The sequence below is a fragment of the Canis lupus genome, chromosome 32, assembly GCF_048164855.1.
Source record: "Canis lupus baileyi chromosome 32, mCanLup2.hap1, whole genome shotgun sequence".
Taxonomy (NCBI): domain Eukaryota; kingdom Metazoa; phylum Chordata; class Mammalia; order Carnivora; family Canidae; genus Canis; species Canis lupus.
In genome coordinates, this window is record NC_132869.1 from 34,851,126 (window position 1) to 34,871,603 (window position 20,478).

General features: G+C 40.2%; 2 protein-coding genes across 23 annotated transcripts in view; one reads left to right on the plus strand and one right to left on the minus strand.

The window, feature by feature from the left end:
• AAGAB (alpha and gamma adaptin binding protein) overlaps positions 1-9,429 on the minus strand; it is a 52,778-nt gene extending 43,349 nt beyond the window's left edge. For both annotated transcript variants that reach the window (XM_072809338.1, XM_072809337.1), the window contains exon 1: positions 9,270-9,429. In XM_072809338.1, coding sequence (XP_072665439.1) covers positions 9,270-9,342 — 73 coding nt within the window. In that variant the 5' untranslated portion in view covers positions 9,343-9,429. The remainder of the gene's footprint in view (positions 1-9,269) is intronic.
• A 105-nt stretch (positions 9,430-9,534) lies between these two features.
• Positions 9,535-20,478, plus strand: part of IQCH (IQ motif containing H) — a 214,043-nt gene continuing 203,099 nt past the window's right edge. For 13 of the 21 annotated variants that reach the window (XM_072809304.1, XM_072809305.1, XM_072809308.1 and 10 more), the window contains exons 1-3: positions 9,535-9,676; positions 17,749-17,871; positions 19,334-19,428. In XM_072809304.1, coding sequence (XP_072665405.1) covers positions 9,626-9,676; positions 17,749-17,871; positions 19,334-19,428 — 269 coding nt within the window. In that variant the 5' untranslated portion in view covers positions 9,535-9,625. The remainder of the gene's footprint in view (positions 9,677-17,748; positions 17,872-19,333; positions 19,429-20,478) is intronic. The other 8 variants (XM_072809321.1, XM_072809318.1, XM_072809317.1 and 5 more) reach the window with 1 other exon arrangement.

The window sequence follows — 20,478 nt, forward strand, 5'->3', positions numbered from 1 at the left end:
CACGGAGCCTGGAAGATAATGTCCTTATTTTACTGAGTAAGGAGGTGACTGAGGCACAGGATGTTTTAGCGACTCCAAGCAATGATGGCAAAGGTACAAATGCTTTGAGTATTTGTGGGAGGAAAGTTAACTTGCTTAAAATCAAAATCACCAGGTAAAGAATAGAACTCAGTGCTTGATTCACAAAAAGTCTTCCCCCCACATTATCCCCCCTGAATTCAGGCAGAATGATAATTTTATGTCAGCTGTTGATTACCAAATGATCATGCATTTTCTGCTCTGAGCATTAGGTTTTGGACTTTAATCCAAGAACGATAATACTTTCCCCATCTCTGAGCAGAGCCGACCTTCGGGTCAGTGTGGAAAATTAAACCTAAGTGGATGATTTGTTACTAAATCTGTAATATCATACGGGCTCACTGAGTCTCACATTAGTCCTCTCTGTCTTCACCTATGTCAATCTTGCTTTTTAGATGAGTAATTATTAGAGATGTATTTGTGATATCTGTGTGCACTGGCTAGGACAAATACAACGTCAAGTCCAGATTATCATTCTCACCAGACATATTCAAAACAATTTCGTAATTTAGCCTTTTAAAAAATGGCGCTTGATCAGATTTCATGATTTATAAAGCAGCACTATTTGTTGAGGAATTACACAGGACGAGTTGTTTAAACCAAACGGCCACTACATATTTTCTAGATGTTTTTACTTTTGCTGCAAAACAAGCAGTTGAATGTCCCAGAAGTAAAGATCTGAGTCTAGATATACTTAGACTCGTCCAGAATGATACAATGCTCTTTGTAGCATAAATGGTTCTGTGCGACATAGGTTAGTGCATAATATTTTTCCGCTGGTATTTCTCCTTGTACTCTCCACCCTCTTTATTGGAATGCCAGGAAGGCAAAGACGTTATAATCATTTCCCACATCAACAATAACCTCAACCAAAAAGTCCAATTCTCTAGTCCACAAGGAAACAAACTGGACATAGATAAAAGTGTCTTAATTGAATTACTGAACCTAACTAACAGTTCATCTAAGGCTCTAACTACCATGAAAGAAAAAGTGTACACTTAAGTGGAGCCAAAAAAGTTCTCCTCTTATAGTAAAATCCTTTACTATAATTTCTCTTATCCCTACCTCCACCTTGGATACACGCCATCCTGGCTGCCAAGAAGATCATCATGTTTCATGTATATGAAAGAACTAGAATTGCTTCTTGGCTCCTTAGTGTTTATGGGCTGAACTACCTTGGAAGGTCACAACTTCTTGGAGCTTGAATTTCTCTCTCTCATACACACACACACACACACAGAGGCATGATCATACTAGAAGATAACATGGGTACATTTTGTAGGTACCTTTGGGTCTGGAGAGAATATAAACTTGTGTTTAATCTTTTTCCTCCTGAGGTTGATGACTTAACCAACACCCCTCTTTTAATAAAGATAAAAATCTCCCCACTACTGTTAATTAAAAATTTAAAGATATATTAAGTATTATCACCATTACTAGTAGAAATCACTGCTTTTGTCTGACCACCTACCTAATCAGTCTGTGATGACAACCTCAGACTGTTCATGGAAGATCTTGTTAGCCCTATCTTTCTTTCTTTGAAGAAAATAAAGCCTTGGAAATATACAATCAAATCAAAGGCAGAGTCGTCCTACCACAACAAAATAAACAACTTTGCTTAAGCAGAAACTATAACTTATTCCCAGAGTAAAAGACTCCAGTCAAAATACTAAAGCAACTACAGAAAACGCAAATTTTAAAAACCCAAGCTCCTATCCCCTTCTGTTGCTGGGCAATGTTGGTCGGCTAGACTGTCCAATAAGCCCCTACCTTTGAAATAAGAATGCTCTCCCTAGCAAATTACTTTAAGATCCTTTTTAAGTATAGGGGTCTGATAGGCCAAGAAACAAACTCCCAGTCTTGAAGATGAATGAATGTCTCCCAAAGAAAATATGTCATAAATGATGGCTGGCTTTGCCTATGTAACTCCCTAAAGCCTAGTTTACCCATCATATAAATGAGCTATCTGGTTCTGCAGTTTTAGAAACCTAAGGATGGGAGCATTGTTTACATGGCTAAGTCCATCTAAGTTCCAAACACAAAAAGTCAAATTCCCTACTCCAAAAGTGGAGTGGCTACTGCAACTTTAAAATGCAACATGGGGCTGCCCAGGTGGCTCAGCAGTTTAGTGCCGCCTTCAGCCCGGGGCATGATCCTAGAGATCCAGGATCGAGTCCCATATCAGACTCCCTTCATGGAGCCTCCTTCTCCCTCTGCCTGTGTCTCTGCCTCTCTCTCTCTCTCTCTCTCTCTCTCTCTCTCTCTGTGTCTCTCATGAATAAATAAATAAAATCTTTTAAAAAATAAAATAAATAAAATGCAACATGGATGGATCTAGAAGGTATTATGCTAAGAGAAATAAGTCAGAGAAAGACAAATACTGTATGACTTCACTTCTGTGTGGAATCAGAAAAACAAAACAAAAGCATCAACAGACTCATAAATACAAGAACAAATTGGTGGTTGCCAGAGGGGAGGGGTTTGGGGAGATGGGTGAAATAGGTGAAGGAGATTAAGAAGCACAAACTCTCAGCTATAAAATAAATAAGTCACAGGGATAGAAAGTACAGCATAGGGAATAGAGGCGGTAATATTGCAATAATTTTTTATGGTGACAGATGGCAACTACACTATGGTGGTGAGCATTTCATAACGTTTATAATTGTCAGATCTCTGTCGTACACCTGAAACCTTAATAAATGTCAACTATATTTCAATTAAAAAGAAATTCTCAGTCCTGGGAAAATCAAGATAGTTGATTGTCCTAAAGGGAGGCCCAAATCTTCTTAGCTGGGCATAAGTCTTCCCATCTAAAATGAGGAGAAGAATGTATTTTGTTTAAAGGCCACCATTTCACCTCCCCCCAGTCCAGAGAGGTTTTTCTAGGACCAGGGCCCTACTTAACTCCAAATCCCTGGGAGATAAGCAAAAGAAAACAATGGCTGTGCTAATTTTCAGTTGCCAGTGGAGCTGTGGAAACCAGGTGACCAGGACTGGGGGCCTTAGTTAAATACTGGAAATATGTAGAAAATGTAGAAAGTCCTATGTGGTATTACTAAATTCAAATTAGTGAGAAGTTTTAGCACTGTTCCAAGCATTATTCTCCTAAGAAAGCAAATGACCACAGGCTAAATCCTATTATCCCTCAGCCTTCAAAGAGATTCCCCTCCCCGCATAGTTTGGCTGCTACCTCTCTAGTCCCTTTCCAGTTTTGAGCTCCCCTATCTTTCTATTAATTGCGAACAGGACTGGTTAAGAGGTAGTTTCTACAGCCAGACTGCCTGGGTTCAAAACCTGGCTCAGCTATTTGGCCTTGAGCAAATTGCTTAATTTCTCTGTGCTGCAATATCTTTGCAAAATGAGAATAATGATGGTAACAACAGCATTAAAATGTTCTAAAAGTTAAGCAGATTAGTACACATTAATTCACATGCTCAGAATACAGTTGTCAAGCATTTTCAATAATGGGCCAGACAGCAAATATTTTAGGCTGTGAGCCACATGGTCTCTGGTGCAACTATTCAACTCTGGAAAGTAACCATAGACAAAATAAGCAAACGGTCACAGCTGTTTATCAATAATACTTTATACAAAAACAGGATCAGGAACCAAAGACTAGAACCAGCCCAGATGTGCTTCAACAAGTAAACAGTTAAACTATGACACATCTTTACCATGGAATACTACTTGGCAGTCAAAAACCATGAATTGACACACACAATATAGATCAATCTCTAGAGAATTATGCTGAGCAGAAAAAAAAAATTCCCAAAAGTAATCTATGTTTCCAATCATATAACATTTTTGAAAAGACATTTTAGAAATGAAGGACTGATTAGTGGTTGCCTGGGGTGATGAAAACTGGGGGCATAACCCAAAAGAGCAATGCAAGGGATCCCTGTGGTGGTGAAACTATTCAGTATCTTGACTGTGATGGTAGATACACAAACCACACGTGATAAAGTTGTGTAGAATACATATGCACACACACATGCGTAAAAGTCAAACTGGGGAAATCTGACTAAGATTGGTGGATTACATTAATATCAATAAACTGTGATATTATACTAGAAAAAAATGGGGCAGTTTTCCAAAAAAATGCACTCACAAAAATTAAGAATGCCGGAGCTAGGAAGCACCATATAATCTGACATAAAAATAAGTAACATGGTAATATAGAATTTTACACCTAGAAGGGTTGATCTTACACCTGAAGAGATGATCTCAAACAACTTTCTATTTTTATGTTAATCCGACATAGGAGTGGCTAATATATTATTAATATGCCTCTATTTTGAGTTTACTCAATTGAGAAAATAAAAACTCAGACACTTAAAAAACGGCTGGGCAGGGGTGCCTGGGTGGCTCAGTCCATTAAGCCACTGCCTTCAGCTCAGATCATGATCCCAGGGTTCTGGGTGGAGCCCTGCTTCTGGCTCCCTGCTCAGCAGGGAGTCTGCTTCTCCCTCAGCCTCATGCACTCCCACTCCTGCTCCCATTGCACCTCTCCCTCTCAATAAAATCTTTAAAAAATTAAAAAAAAAAAAAACTATCGGGTATACGTAATGCTCTTTTTAAATACAGGTCCTCTGGACAAAGATATTTTTTTCTTCCAAGATTTCAATCCTCCTAAATGGAAATGCAAACGTATTTTAAAAACCTCTTTTAGGGGTCAATCTTCTCTATCACTTCTTACACCAACACCACCATCTTAAATTTAAATAATTCTGATTGCTAAGGAATTCCAATACATTTCATTCATATATTCCATATATACAAATTCTGAATGTGAACATATGCTCCAACATTCAGCACTTGAGCACTTTGGGCAAGTCACCTGGTATTTCCAAGCCACAATTTCTTCATTTACAAAATGGAGATAACCTGACTTCATGACTTCACAGGGAAACAAGAACCAAATTAAAAAATGTGAGAACACTTTTGAGAAGAGTACTGATATACATAAAAATGACTGCTATGATTGTAAGATCACCAAATTCTCACATTGCACTAAAAGAAAGAATTTTGCTCCAAAAGTTCAGATGTAGAACCTGAATAGCTTACAGTTGCTGAGTTGGTATTACACACTTCAATACCAAACAAGTATCCAGGGGCTTTTCTATTGAGAGAGCTCCTTCTTAGAGTAGGAAAAAAGTAGTGAGATTCCTCAAAAAATGAAAAACAGAATTACCATAAGATCCAGTAATTCCACTACTGGATATGAAAAGAAAGAAAATGAAAACACTAATTTAAAAAGATACATGCACCCCTATGTTTACTGCAGCATTATCTACTACAGCCAAACTATGGAAGCAGCCCAAGTGTCCAGTGATAGATGAATGGATCAAGAAGATGTTGTGAATATATGTACAATGGAATATTATTCATCCATAAAAAATGAAATATTGCCATTTATGACAATATGGATGGATCTAAAGGGTATAATGTTAAGTGAAATAAGCCAAAGAAAGACCAATACCATTTCATTCAATTGAAGAAACGAAAAATAAAGAAAAAAAGACAAATCATAAAATAGACTCTTAATTATAGAGAACAAACAGATGGTTACCAGAGGGGAAGTATGTAAGGGACACATAGGTGAAGGGAATTAAGAGTACACTTGTTTTTTTAAGGTTTTATTTATTTATTTAGAGAGAGTATTCACGCAGGAGCAGGGGAGGGATAGAGGGAGAAAAGAATCCTCAAGTAGACTCCACACTGAGCCTGAGGCAGGGCTCAATCTCATGACCCAGAGATCATGGACCAGAGCCGAAATCAAGAGTCAGATACTTAACAGACTGAGCCACCCAGGTGCCCCAAGAGTACACTTATCTTCATGAGCACTGAGTAATGTACAGAACTGTTGAATCACTAAACTGTACACCTGAATCTAATATAAATACTCTGTTAACTATACTGGAGTTAAAAAATAAAATTTCTTCTACGAAAGGAGAGTAAAATGTTAAAACTTAGGTATTTATATTTTAATATTTTCACCAGTGGAGCACACACTTTAACTATATCCCTCCTCTTAAGAGCAAGAATAGTACCTTAGCTGCCATTTTAGCTATAATAACTGGCACAGAGACCAGCTCTGTGCTTAGTATCAGAACACACTTTTCCATAATGAAAGTAAAATCTTCCTGTGAATATATATAAGGTGAAAAGAGGTCTGGCCCTGGAGTACAGACACTTGCTCCCACACACATATAACCTTGCTGAAGACCCTTCAGAATCCTGAGCCTTCATTTCCCTTTAAAAGTCTACAATGTAAGTCTGTAATGTCCTTTTATCAGATGTCAGACACCTACCCAGAATTCCAAAATAAGGCCTCGGAGTGACAAAATGAAAAAAGGTTTTTCACAAAATCCATGTATGCACTTTATCCATAGCCGAGGCCTATGGACTTTTATTTCATGTGTATTTATAACAAACTGGGTTATTTGATTATGAAATATTTCCTATTGGGTAAAAGCAGTAAAATAGATCAGATGTTGAAAGAAAGAGAACCTGGAGAAACCCTAAAGTTCCTCTTCCTAATGGATGAAATGAAACCAAACCTTCCCAAAAAAGATCAGATTCAATCTAAAATCACACTGTGGCCTGATACCACTGAACACTTGACAAACATCACTCCTTATGGTCATCCTCATCTCTTAGATCAAAATTAGACTCAATTTATGATTAATTTAATGCAACTTTTAATTATAAAACAGAATGAATGCTCAGCAAATAGCATGGTCTAGTGCTACCCATCATTTCCCTATCAATAACCTGGGAAGAAATGATAAAGCTCTCTTTTATAGTTTGCTTCTTCTTACAAGTAATGTCCTCACTAGCTGCTCTTATTTTCTCCCTACATAGCATTAATGGAATCACAAAGGAAAGGCCATCTAATTTTAATCAACACAAAAGTTGGCTTTTGATGTATCTAAGAGGGATTTTATATATAGAAACAAAGTGGATTATTTTACACAATTAATTTTACCTCCAAGGATGCTAATGTACTTTAAAGAAGTACAGTGTTACTATTTGCCAACTATTGGTCATCAGCTCCTTCAAGGAAGTGACCACGTCTGCCAATTCTGATCCTTAGAGCGCTCAGAGAGAGAACCACAGCCATCAGAATACTTAACAAATATTTCCGAGATTGGCTTTAAAAGGACTTTTATATATCAGTAATGGAAACCCAAATGCATGTAATTATTTTATAAAGTTAAGTACACCAAGTATTTTAAAAATTCCGAGCAAATCTTATGTTCACTAGAGGCAATACATGATGGAAAGTAATTTATATTATGTCATAAATTATGTAATGTTAAATGAAAAAAATCAGGACAAAAATTATATACAGGGGAGCCTGGGTGGCTCAGTGGGTTAAGCACTGGACTCTGGATTTCAGCTCAGGTCATGATCTCAGGGTTGTGAGATCAAGCCCCTCCACCCTAAGGCTCTACGCTGAGCATGGAGCTTGCTTAGAATTCTCTCTCTCCTGCTGCCCCTCCCACATGTACTCTCTCTCTCGTTCAAAAAAATTATATACAAAATATATGTAAAATGTAAATACAAATTATATAAATGCTTCTTATATTTTTAAAATGTTAATCATATTTTACATATATCTATATATTTTTAAATATTTTAAAATTTTGTGGTGGCCCAGGTGGCTCAGCGGTTTGGCCCTGCCTTCGGCCCAGGGCCTGATCCCGGAGACCTGGGATGGAGTCCCATGTCCGGCTCCCTGTATGGAGCCTGCTTCTCCCTCTGCCTGTGTATCTGCCCCTCTCTCTCTCTCTCTCTCTCTCTCTCTCTCTCTCTCTCGCTGTGTCTTTCATGAATAAGTAAATAAAAAATCTTTTTTAAAAAACCTTTTTTTAAAATTTTACATACAAAATATAAAAACATACACTATGTATAAAACGTAAAAGTCACATATAAAATTATAAATCATGGGATCCCTGGGTGGCGCAGCGGTTTGGCGCCTGCCTTTGGCCCAGGGCGCGATCCTGGAGACCCGGGATCGAATCCCATATCAGGCTCCCGATGCATGGAGCCTGCTTCTCCCTCTGCCTGTGTCTCTGTGCCTCTCTCTCTCTCTCTCTGTGACTATCATAAGTAAATAAATAAAAGTTAAAAAAAAAAAGAAAAAAAATTATAAATCATATATAAAATTATATATAAAACATCAAGACATATATGAAATGTAACCACAGTTCTTTTCAACATAAACACTGTAGAAAAGAATGGACAACTAAGTTACAGAATATTTGTGTTGGAAGGACATCCTGCCTCATTCTGACATTTGACAGGTATAGAAAAAAATATATATTTATGTTTGTGTGATGCTTTACAGTTTAAAAAGGGCTTCCAAAATGTCACCGGGGGCGCCAGGTTGCTCAGCGGTTGAGCATCTGCCTTTGGCTCAGGGCGTCATCCCGGGGTCCTGGATTCGAGTCCCGCATTGGGCTCCCTGCATGGAGCCTGCTTCTCCCTCTGCCTGGGTCTCTGCCTCTCTTCTCTCTGTGTCTCTCATGAATAAATAAATAAAATCTTACCGAAAGCCATGCATTTAAAACCAGGTGTCTTGGGGTTACAAGCAACCAACTGCAGAGAATCCTAGTTCCTAGTTCCCGGTGCCAGGCCGTCCCGCCTACGGCTTCTCCTAAGCGTTATTTAGTGTGACAGCCCCCCACCCCCACCCCGAGGGTCGAGGGTCGAGGGTGCAGGCCCAGGAGCAGCCCAAAGCCAAAGCCGCCCCGAGAGCCTGCTAGGCAGGACTCCTACTAGGACTCGGGAGGGAGGCAAGGCAGTGAACACGTGGGGCGGATGGGGACATCAGCTAACCCCTATACATCAAGGGGGAGCCAGGAGGAAGCCCCTCTGCAGCATCAAGCACCCCAACTTCTGCACCTCGCGGCCGCGCACAGCGCCTTCCGGCTCCCCGCGGGCGGGCGGGCGGGCGAGCGGGGCCGCAGTCGGCAGAGAAGGCTGGAAGGACTGGAAGGACCCCCGCAGCGCGCCGGGCGGGCAGCAAGGGGCAGGGCAGCGGGGTCCCGGCTGCACCCGACGAGCCCCCGGCCCCGCCCCCCCGCGGCGGCCACGGAAGCCGAGAGGGACGCCGCGGTTCTGAGGCCACCGCCCGCCGAGACTCGGGCACCCTGGACGTCGGCCCCGGGAGCCCCGCTACTCACGCTGGACCAGCCGGTCTCCGGAGAAGCTGGAGGAGCAGCTGGCGACGAGCGCACAGGGGACGCCCGCAGCCATCGCTGCTCTCGCGAGCCGCTTCCGCCCCGGAGCCGCTTCCGCCTCGGGCTGCACCACTGCGGCCGGCGCGCGGGGGAGACGCGCCTGGGGGGGGGCGCGTGCGCGGGAGGCGGCGGCGGCCCTGACTCCTCCCACACCCCCTCTTCCGCTGCCGGCGTGGGACGGGCCGCGCTGCGCGTGGGGTTGCCATGGGGACGAGCGCGCGCCGCCGCCGACGCCGCCGCCGCGCCGGCTCGGGCGCCTGGAAACCGCTCCTCCTCCGGGAGGCCGCCCTCCCGTTACCATGGCGCAGGACGCTGACAGCTGCGACCCCATCGGAACCATCCTAATCCAGGTGGGCGACGGGCCCTGCCCCGCCCCGCCCAGCTCAGACCCTTCCGAGCGAGGCCCCGCAGAGCCCATGCTCCCGCGCCACCCCGCCCCCCGCCTGCAGCGTGCAGAGGGCACTGCCCCTCCAGAAATCCCAAAGATGCCCCCCGCAAGACCTCGGCCACCAGCCTAGCCCTCCCCTGGAGGCTGCGCTCCAGAAGCCCCACCGCTCTGCGTCTGCTAAAATTCACCCAGAACTTCTACTTCCCAAAATCCATCTTACACCCAAGGCACCATTTAACAATGTTATCTTCCGAAAAATTAGGACCCGTGACATGGGGGAAATGCAAGTCAGACACTTAAGGGGAGATAATAAGAAATCTGGGGAGGAGTTGAAATATGTCAACCATGTAAGCACCTTAATTTTTTGGATCTGAAAGTACCTGGCCAAGAAGTCAGTCTTGGGGATGTAATAATGCGCAGCCTGGTATAGTTGGTAATGCTCTACTGCTACACTTGAAAGCTGCTAAGAGAATACATCCTCAAAGTTCTCATCATAAGAAAAAAAAAATGGTAACTATGTATGGTCAGGGATGTTAATTAAACTTACCGCGGTCATTTTGCAGTGTATACAAATCGAATAATTGTGTTGTGTACCTGAAATACAACGTTGTATGGTGATTATATCTCACATAAATTAATGAATTAAATAAAAGTCCCTTGCTTGGGAGCACACACAGGAAAATACATTAACGATCACTTGAATTGCCTGTCCAGTTGCAGTTTTGAATATAGACGTGTGACCCAAAAAACTCAGGGAAATGACTTTTTCCAAACTGAGGCGGGGGTGGGGGAGAATATCAAAAAAAGAAGTCTTATCTTCTCCAGTATAACTCAGTTTGTGACAGTTATACTCAGATGCTTCCCACACAAATGTTGTTCTTTCACATTTACATATGATAACTTTAAAACATTTCTGCATAGATCATCACTTTTAACGTCTATTTAGCTCCAGTTGTCTAAGGTTTGAAATAATTTGCCTAAATTCACTCTATTCCAACGCTCACTCAGATCTGCAGTGGATTTTCCTGCCAGAATATTGGTCTCTTACCTCCCATCTAGGAGAGAATTCTTTTATATGCACCTTTTCTAAAATACAAACCCCTAAATTCACCAGTTTCATAGAGTTCCCCATTATGTGCAATACCCAAATCTTACCTCACCTTTTATTATCCTCTGTCACTAGCACCCTAGATGAATTTAGCAAACTTCAAATTCTGAGGGACCAGTCCCCACAAAACTGCCCTCATTTCTACACCAGCCTAGTCCAGGAGTCCCGGAACCAAACTCACTTCAAGCTAGCTAGCTACAAAATTGGGAGCCCGACCACCTTCACACTGGCTAATTTGCTAGAGTAACACAGAATTCAGGAAAGTGCTGTGCTTACAATTAGAATGTTACCAACATCAAAAGGATACAAATTAAAGTCAGCCCTGGATGACTGATCCCTGGATGATCCCTGGATGGTTCAGCGGTTTAGCACCGGCTTCAGCCCAGGGCGTGATCCTGGAATCCTGGAATCCTGGGATCAAGTCCCATGTCCGGCTCCCTGCATGGAGCCTGCTTCTCCCTCTGCCTGTGTCTCTGTTTCTCTGAGTGTGTGTGTGTGTGTGTGTGTCTCATGAATAAATAATCTTAAAAAAAAAAAAGTCAGCCAAGGAAAGACATGTATGGGCAGCACCCAAGAGGAAGGATCCAAATGCAGCTTCCTGTCATCCTCTCCCCATGGAGTCATGGGTGGCTTTACCTCCTCCCAGCCATGATGTATAACGATGTACACAGAGTTGTGCCAACTAGCAAAGTTTGCCTAAGACTTGATGTCCAGAGCTTTTACTGGGACTCCATCACACACTGCCCATGTTCTGACCTTTCATCACCAATCCTTCCCAGAGGTCACATTAATGCCTTTAGTCTCTAGTTCCTCTAGAGGTTGGAACAGATACAATGTGGCTCAAGGCCCCCATCATAAATCTCATTGTTAGAACTGTGTGGTGACCAAAGCCCCCAAGCAAAGACACTTATCAGGCAGGACACTCAAGGGGCCTACAGATCACCTCCCAATATCCAAGGGCAAAGCAAAGAACTCTTGCTAGGCAAGGTTGATTCTTTACTACTTAGATCCCCTCTAAATTCAGGGCCGATTTTTACAGGCTCCAAATAATTGGAACACTAATGGAGACTCCTACCCAGAAACAGCCAGTTTTCCCCCACAGTATACTTCACATTGACTACAAGAACAATTAAGTTACTCCTTAGTTTTCTTATTTCTCCAGACCTGGAACATCTCTTAAAGAGAGACCAGAATCTGGGGAGAATTCTCACACCTAATTTCACGCTTTCCCTTGAGATAATTCTCTTCCCCAAGGCTGCTCCCCTTGAGGTTTGGAATAGTGTAAAATAGCAGATTGACTGAAAAGCCAGAAGCCTTTTCACTTCAGAGTAGGATTCAGAGGTATCTGTTTGATCAGCCTCGGATACAACATTACAGTATCAATGTCTGTAATCATTAAATCATAAAATGGAACAGAAGAGCTAAGAACAGGCATGTCCATGCTGATCAACACCCCCATGTGTAAAAAAGGTTTATTCTGGACACACTAAGTGGAGAGCCTAACCTGATTACTGAGGCTGATCTCTAGACACAGTATAACCTTCTCCCTGGAATATGTAGAATATATATAACAAAGAAATGAGGAAGGCTCCAGAGTATTTATGAGTATACAGCACTACCCTCGGACACGTAGCTTGGATTCCATTTCTGTCGGGGGCTGATGTATGTCCTTCAAACAGGCTACCAAAAAGCAGTACACCTAGTGGAAAGCACTATTTGGGGAGTCAGAATACTGAGGTCTGAGTTTGGCAATGACATTCTCCCAGATGAATAACTTTAGGCTAATCATGTCACCTCTCTGGGCCTAAGTTTTCTCCTCTGTAGCTTGAATTAGATCCACCTCTGACTCTAAATTGACCCAATTTCCCCAAAACTACATGATTTCTTTTTATCATAAAGTTGTCTTCCTTTTATCAGCATGGGCAATCAAATGTTTCTATCAGTTTATATATAAGTATGATATATATGAATTGGAATTATATAATAATGTATTAATATGTTATAAATCTACATGTATTATATATAACACATATATGTATACATACAAAGTTGCCAGAAAAGTAGAGGTACTTCAAATATCTACTTGCTTCACCCTAAGTGGGTATATCAGGTTTATGTTTCAATCAGATACATTAAACAACTCCTTAGACTGGTGATTCTCAAAGAGTGACCTCAGGACCAGTATTTTCAGCACCAGCTGAGAACTTGTGAGAAATGCAAATTCTCAGACCTCATTCCAGACCTACTAAATCAGAAGTTCTGGGGGTAGCGCCCAGCTATCTGTTCTTATAATCCTTGCAGATAGCTCTGATACGTGCTCAATTCTGAGACCTTCTACCTTAAATAGTATTATAAAATAGAAACTGAAATGTGATTTCAAAGAAAAATCTCAATAATCAAAGCTAATATAGTATTTGCTGGATATTGTGCACAGTTCTAAGTGCTGTACACATTTTAACTCATTTAACCCCCTACAACAAAGCTATCCGATAAGGGCTATTATTTCACACTATGGAAAAGAAACTGACCAAAACACAATCTTCTTAAACCCTTTCAGTCTGCTAACCTGGTAAAAAAGGAAGTCTTCCCCTGCCCCTTTTTGCTTCTCTAGATATTTCAGTCCTGCCTTTTCCACTGAATTTTCAGCAACCATTAGCTTTGTATATCTATAAATACGTATTTGTATATTTGTAGATATTATGCACGTACTGGCTAATGGTTAGGCATGAAGGTTCTTGATTCAGACTCCCTGGATTTGAATAGTTCCGCCAATTAACCAGCTATCTTGCCTAGCACAGGGTACTTAACCACTTTAAAACTCAAATTCCCTCAAGTATGAAATAAAGATGACACTATAAGCTCCCTCTTAGGAGTTTTGTAAGGATTAAATTAAGGGGTAACATATAATGTGAAACGTTCAATTGATACGAGTTATTATTAGATCTGATCTCTTACTAATGTGTAGTTTTCTGTTCATTTCTGTGTGTTTTTTTAAGATTAGCCTGTTTTTTACTGAAAGAAAAGGAAAAAATTAATTTTAGCCTGTCTTTTTAACCAGGACTACTCCACTCTTAACTAAAACTTTATGGGTGATGCTATAGGGCAAATAAGGTATGCCTTGTTTCCCTGTGACAGTGGATTTTTTGGATATCCCATTTTACCTAGCACAGGATTGGGGCCATTGATCTTGGACAACTGGATAATGATCTTCTCATTAATTCAGTCTCTAATAATATACATCCTATTCAAAAGTGAAGGGAGCTGAACTAACAAGTACCATTATTTAGAAAACACAATTGCTGATATACAAATTAATAATACAATATTTTGATAAAATATCTAAAATACCCGAGAAATCTTTAAATACAAATAAGTGTTCTAATTATAAACTTTTAGTGTGATTTATTTGAAAACCTGTGTACATTTGTATGTCTGAATTTCACAGAACAGTTCTGATTGTGAATATTCTGTTCCACTGTCCGATCATGTACCAAAGCCCATGTCCTCATTTTTGATTCAGGGCATATGACTACTATCTCCACGCAGAATTCTACTAGGCGAACTTTTGTTAAATACTTCTTTCACTCTTAAGTCTACCATTCAGAACTTTTATGGTTTCAGTTGGATCTTTCCTCATCTGATCAGAACAGTGATGTTATAACTATAGTGATGATAATCATTGTTATAATTGAAAAGTAGCCAATTTTTTTGACCGTGTGCAGCAACTCAGGTAGGTATCATATGTAGCCCCAGTTTACAGAAGAAGAAACTAAGGTACAAACAGCTAAAGTAATTTGCCCAAGGGAAGAGATCCTGTCTGTGTTGATCCTGAAACAGGTTATGGTGTATCTGTGAAACAGTCTGGAAGAAGTGGGTCATGAGTCCGAGAGGTTTCCTTGGTGCTTTCTTTTATAAATAACTCTTACAAGCTTTGTTTTTCCACTTTATTAATGAGTATGTGGTATCTTCTTAATACATCTTTGAAAATGCTTGCTTGACCAAACTCTGAAACCAATGTTTGTGCCACAAGGATACTGTAATCTTGCAGTCAAAATTAGCTTTGTAATTCATTTTGGAAATCATTATTTCAAAAATCCAACCATTTTATGCTAACACCAACCTTGGAAATATTGGAACTAATTGACAGCTTGATATCATCGCTTTCTTATCAACTCCTCCATCTGGTTTGCCAGGAGCATACAATGTAAAATGAAGGGGCAAGTGGGTAAGTGTGACGAGAATGAGGCAGCCAAACGCTATCTTTAGCAGAGATGAATAAAATGCAATTGATGTAACTGCTTTTGACAACACAGAATCCAGTTGCATAGCTAGACTTCTAAATTCTAGAGATTAATTAATTAATTAATTAATTATAGAGCAAACCTTCACTGCATTAAACCTTTCAGGGGCTTCTTATTAAGCAGCTCTGTTCCCAAACTGTCAAAATAATAATCTTCCTCCAAGTAGGAAATATATGGAAAGCAATGCATCTGATGATCATAGAGATGATGGGGGATATGTAAAATTTCAATAAGGTAAATTGGATCTATTTGAAGAAAGGACAGAGATTTAGAACTTAATCTTTTTTCCTACCCAAGTCTGGTGACACATTTCCTACAGTACTTGTCTCTATTGCAATTACTATACAAACAGATATATGGTTATTGAGAGGGGAGAAGAAAATATCTGGCAAGAAAATAAGAAGCTCTTGAGGAAGATTAAGAGAGCAATTCAAATCAATGAACATTTACTAAGTGCCAGTTTTGTGCAAGAAGTTTCACTGGGCTTTACAATTCAGGAGAGGAGAATTAACATTTGTTCAGTGCCCTCCTATGGGGCTAGCTGGCCTTGTACAAAACACTTTCCATACTTGAAATTTTTTTCTTGCCACTATTCCAACAGGTAGCTTTTTACCCCCATTTGATGGAAGCACCAAAAAACGAATTTGTCAAGCTCGGTAAAGGAAGAAATAGGATTCTAGTTCATATCTGCCTGGTTCCAAAGCCTACATTCATCCCTTTTCTCACACATTGCCTTATTTTTACTCAACAACTCTATAAAATAGAATAATTCTTTTTTTTTTCTTGTTAAAGAAACCAGAGGAAACTTGATGGTGTGCATGGACAACTTGTGACCAGTGATAGAGCAAGGAATGATGTCCATTTGCCTTTTACTGGTCCGTTACTATCTACTAAACCTGTTGCATATTATCTCATGACTCTGGGAAGAAGTGTAGTTGTCCACAGCTGGCAGATAAAGAAAACAACCCGTTGGTTCCATGATAAATAACCAAAGGGAGACAGAACGTAAAGACTGCTAACTCTGGGAAACGAACTAGGGGTGGTAGAAGGGGAGGAGGGCGGGGGGTGGGAGTGAATGGGTGACGGGCACTGGGGGTTATTCTGTATGTTGGTAAATTGAACACCAATAAAAAATAAATTAAAAAAAAAGAAAAGCCAAAAAAAAAAAATAATAACCCAGAACAATTTCACTCCCCCCAGCTATGGGGACCAGCATTAGTTACAGAATGGTACGTGAAGTTACAAATACTACAAATACTAGAGCTACAAGGAGGAAATTTAGTACATTCAAAGGAAGAACCCAGAAATGTGCACCTAGAAGTGGGGCTTGCCCTTGAACGGTCTCTTTGTACTTTCCAAATGCCTTTAGACAATAGATGGTAAATCAGCTTGCAGGAGTAATTTGAACAAAAACAATTGAAAGAAAAAAAAAAAACAATTGAAAGAAGTACATCTTCATCCTTGGTGCCTACAAGCAAACAGTAGGTGTGTTCTGATTTCAATCTGTGAGCCCTGAAGGCTTTCCATGACAATTTGTGCAGAGTACAAATGACCAGATGTGTCTACCAGACTGTGATGCCCATCAGTGCAAAGATGCAAATTCAGATCTTTTGAATACTTGGCTCCATGGGAATATTCCAAAGTAATCGATAACACAGGCTGGACCAATGTGTATGTCCAGTTATACTAACAGAGAAAAGGTAACTGTTTCAAAATGCCTGTAGCAACCCAATCTGCAGATTGTTATTGGTGTGACTATTGCTGAAACAGGTGTTGGGTTCATAAATTTGCATAACAAAATGTTTTTCTTGTGGCAGCAGCCCATACAATAATTGGTGCCATCTGTATTTATCTATTGAAATTTGGTTTCTGATATGAACGCAGAGAATCTTGTAGTGTCTAATCTCATAGCACCCATTTTGTTGTGAGGGTGGTTGACGTTGGAGAGGCATTCATCATTTCTAAGGAGAATACAGATTGAAGGAAAATGTCAAAGTGATCACATTGCTTTTTCTTCACCGATCATTTTCATTTCTGACTATGTAAAACAGAATCAAGGCCACACACCTACAGAGCTGCTTCTTCAGAGAAGTCCATGGGGGAAGATCCAGCCAGAATGGAAAACCAAAGGGCCCTGTCAATCTATTTACAATTCCCTTTTGAAAGGCTCTGCTTGCTTGCTTGCTTTCTCTCTTTCTTTGATAGAGAGAAGGGAGGGGTGGAGAGAGAGAGGAAGAAAGAGAAACGGAGCACTGAGCCCTACGCAAGGCTTGATCTCACAACCCTGAGATAGATTATGACCTGAGCCAAAACCAAGAGTCGGACAGACGTGATTTGAGTTGTAGTTTTATCTTGGATTTGTTTCTCATGGAGTTGGGGTAGGGGGGCTTAAGGAAAAATAGAAAATTGTATGAAAACTTAGTTTTTTAAAATCTGAAAGACGATAATGAAACGTTCCAATAAAGAATATCTGAGAACCGTGAAGACAGTCCTTTTCAATGAACATCATAAAATCTACCTGATGATCTCTAGCAATTCAAGCAAACTGCAGATCTTTAAAATAAATAACTTTCGGGTGAACTCGGTATGTATTCTCTCAATATTTTATATTTTTTATACCTCCAGGTCCATGAAGACCTTTATCAGTTAAAGGAGAAATTAACAAATTTCCCTCTTGAGGAAAAAGGAGAGGCTCTAAACATTCAGAACCTTGAAACTGCAATCAAAAGGACTGAAATGGGGCTAAGAGTAAGTAGAGCTTTAGATATTAAATAAAGTGCTGGAAGGAGACAAAGATTCCTCTAGTAGGAAAGGACTGTGGTTCTCACAAGACCTTGCGTAATTCTGTAACAGAGGTGGACTTAAGTTGGTCATCAGCTTGCTCATTCTGGTCCTTTTATTAAAATCATGATTATTAACTGATTGTGGGATGTGACAAGATGCAAACCAACCAAAGTATGTAAGCTGTTGGGAATATAAGATTATGCAGCGGCAACCCCTAACATGTGGTTTGATTTAAAAAATTAAGAATTCTTAAAATAACCATTCATCCAGAAATATGCCCAACAAAAAAGGATTCAAAGGAATACTCCAGAGAGTTTCTATCAGATTCGCTGGGATTCTAAAGAATAAGAGCTTGTTTTTCCCTAAATAGCTTACGTATCTTGAGACTAGTCATTTTTGTGATATTGTAATCCTGCAGGTAAAGCTAAAGAGATGTACCAATTTTGAAAGAGAGAAATAAATTACACGGGAACTTCATCATTAAGATGGGTTGAAGGGAAGAGGAGAATCTACTCTTCAGGATAATATTCACTTATAAAACAAGGATCTGGGGGTGCTGGATGGCTCAGTCAGCTAAATGTCTGACCCTTGATTTCTGCTCAGGTCACCATCTCAGGCTCTGTGCTCAATGGGGCATCTACTTGATATTCTTTCTCTCATCCCTCCCCCCCTCCTCCTCGCGCTCTTGCACTTTCTACATCTCTCTCTCTCTCAAATAAACCTCTAAAAAAAAGAAAGGAAGGAAGGAAGGAAGGAAGGAAGGAAGGAAGGAAGGAAGGAAGGAAGGAAGGAAGAACAAGGATATATGATCACATGAGTCCAAATAAGGACCATCTCCATCTTCGAGACCTCTAACTGTCATTGTCCTGCTCCAGCCTGAGACTTTCACTCTCCCACGTTATCAGCTCCACAGCCCAGCTCCTCAGGCTGTGAGAGATATGGTGTGTTCTGTTGCCTCATCAAACTGGCACACCATTGTCCTACATTACCTGACAGTGAGAGGGCTGCACCCAGCTGGAGTCTTGCAGTTGGCCACTTTAAATAATCTGTTACCTAAGGCCCAAATTCTTTCCCTGGATGCTTGCTTGAAATCCCTATAAATGAAAGACATTACTCCATGTCTGTCCTGCCTAGTAAGCTTACCTGGCTAAGCGATTTACTGACTGTTGTGCATAGTTTAATTTGTGAAAAGTGCTACAGGTCACTCGAGCTTTGCGTCTCAATTGTTTATTATGCTTTTTGGGATAGTGAAAGTCATTTAGCCTCGAAATGCCCAACAATACCTTAGGCATGTAATAAACACATAGTATGTTGTGTCTTTTGGCTTAATTACACAATTCAAAGCATTACCCTAATGAAATAAAGTAAATTAGCTGAGTATCTTAAGTCCACTATAATAACCTAAACTTTAACTTTTCTGTAACAGATTCACATTGAGAAGTATTTAAATGTTGTAAACCATCATGTGTTAACAACTCCTGTTAATGACGATAATTTGTATTCTCCTCACACTTCCAGCTGGTAAGTAAAATAGCCATTTTGGGGTTGAAAACAAATACGATAAAAAAAATAACTTTTCCCACTCAGGTCAGGTGACCATAAAGTCAAAATCTCCTTGGCTTTGTTCATATCCATTCTACTAATTTCAGTAGTTTTGTATAAGAAGTTAATGGCAAAATTTGAACTTTAATGAAGTTTATTCAGGGTTACTCTTCTTGTCTTCTAATGCTTGACACCATGACAATTACTTCAGGGTCCTAGTTTTGGTGTTACTGCTTTTTGTTTGTTTGTTTGTTTTTTTTTTGTTTTGTTTTGTTTTTTTTTAGTAAAAGGTATCCAAAATTCAACTCCTCTAAAGGGAATATTTTAATGCAAATCCATTTTTACTCTATGAAGCTTACATGGAAATTTCTTTACAGTTTTTAGCACATCACATGTGCTTTATTGTAGAGCACAATTTTTTTTTTAATTTTGGTATCCAGGATGAACAAAACAAAATAAAACTTGCTTGAAATATTCACAATGTAATATATCCTAAGAGTTGATTTATTAAAATTAGACTTGAGTGAGAAAGAAATTGCCTGCCTTACTTTGGACCCTCTTACAGGTAGGCCTCCTGAATTTGAGTGTATGTAAAGTAAGGTTTTGTGCTAAGCTTAAAAGCCCTGTGGCCCTACTTGCATGTAAATATATACCAAGCATAAGTAAGTAGTATCAGATTGTAAGGTCAAGTTTCAGAAATAGTGCACAAGGAAACACAGCAATCTATAGACATAACCAGGATCCAGCATTCTGTAGTGGGGAGCAGAGCCTTGGGGGGTATCTGTCTCCCTTGCCCCCACATGAAGGAATGCCACAGGCATCCATCATTCCTTGTAGAGGCAACCCTTCCCTCAGTTGTCTAGTTTTTTCATTTAAGTCTTTGATTTTTACATTTGGGAATTTAAAAAATGACCTGAAAACAGGTTAGTATTCATAATCTTTTAAAACAAGGAATCTGTAAGGAAAAAAATAAAAAAGAGATTCTTGGAGAAGAAAATATTGGAGATCAGTTTGCCAACTTATACTGAT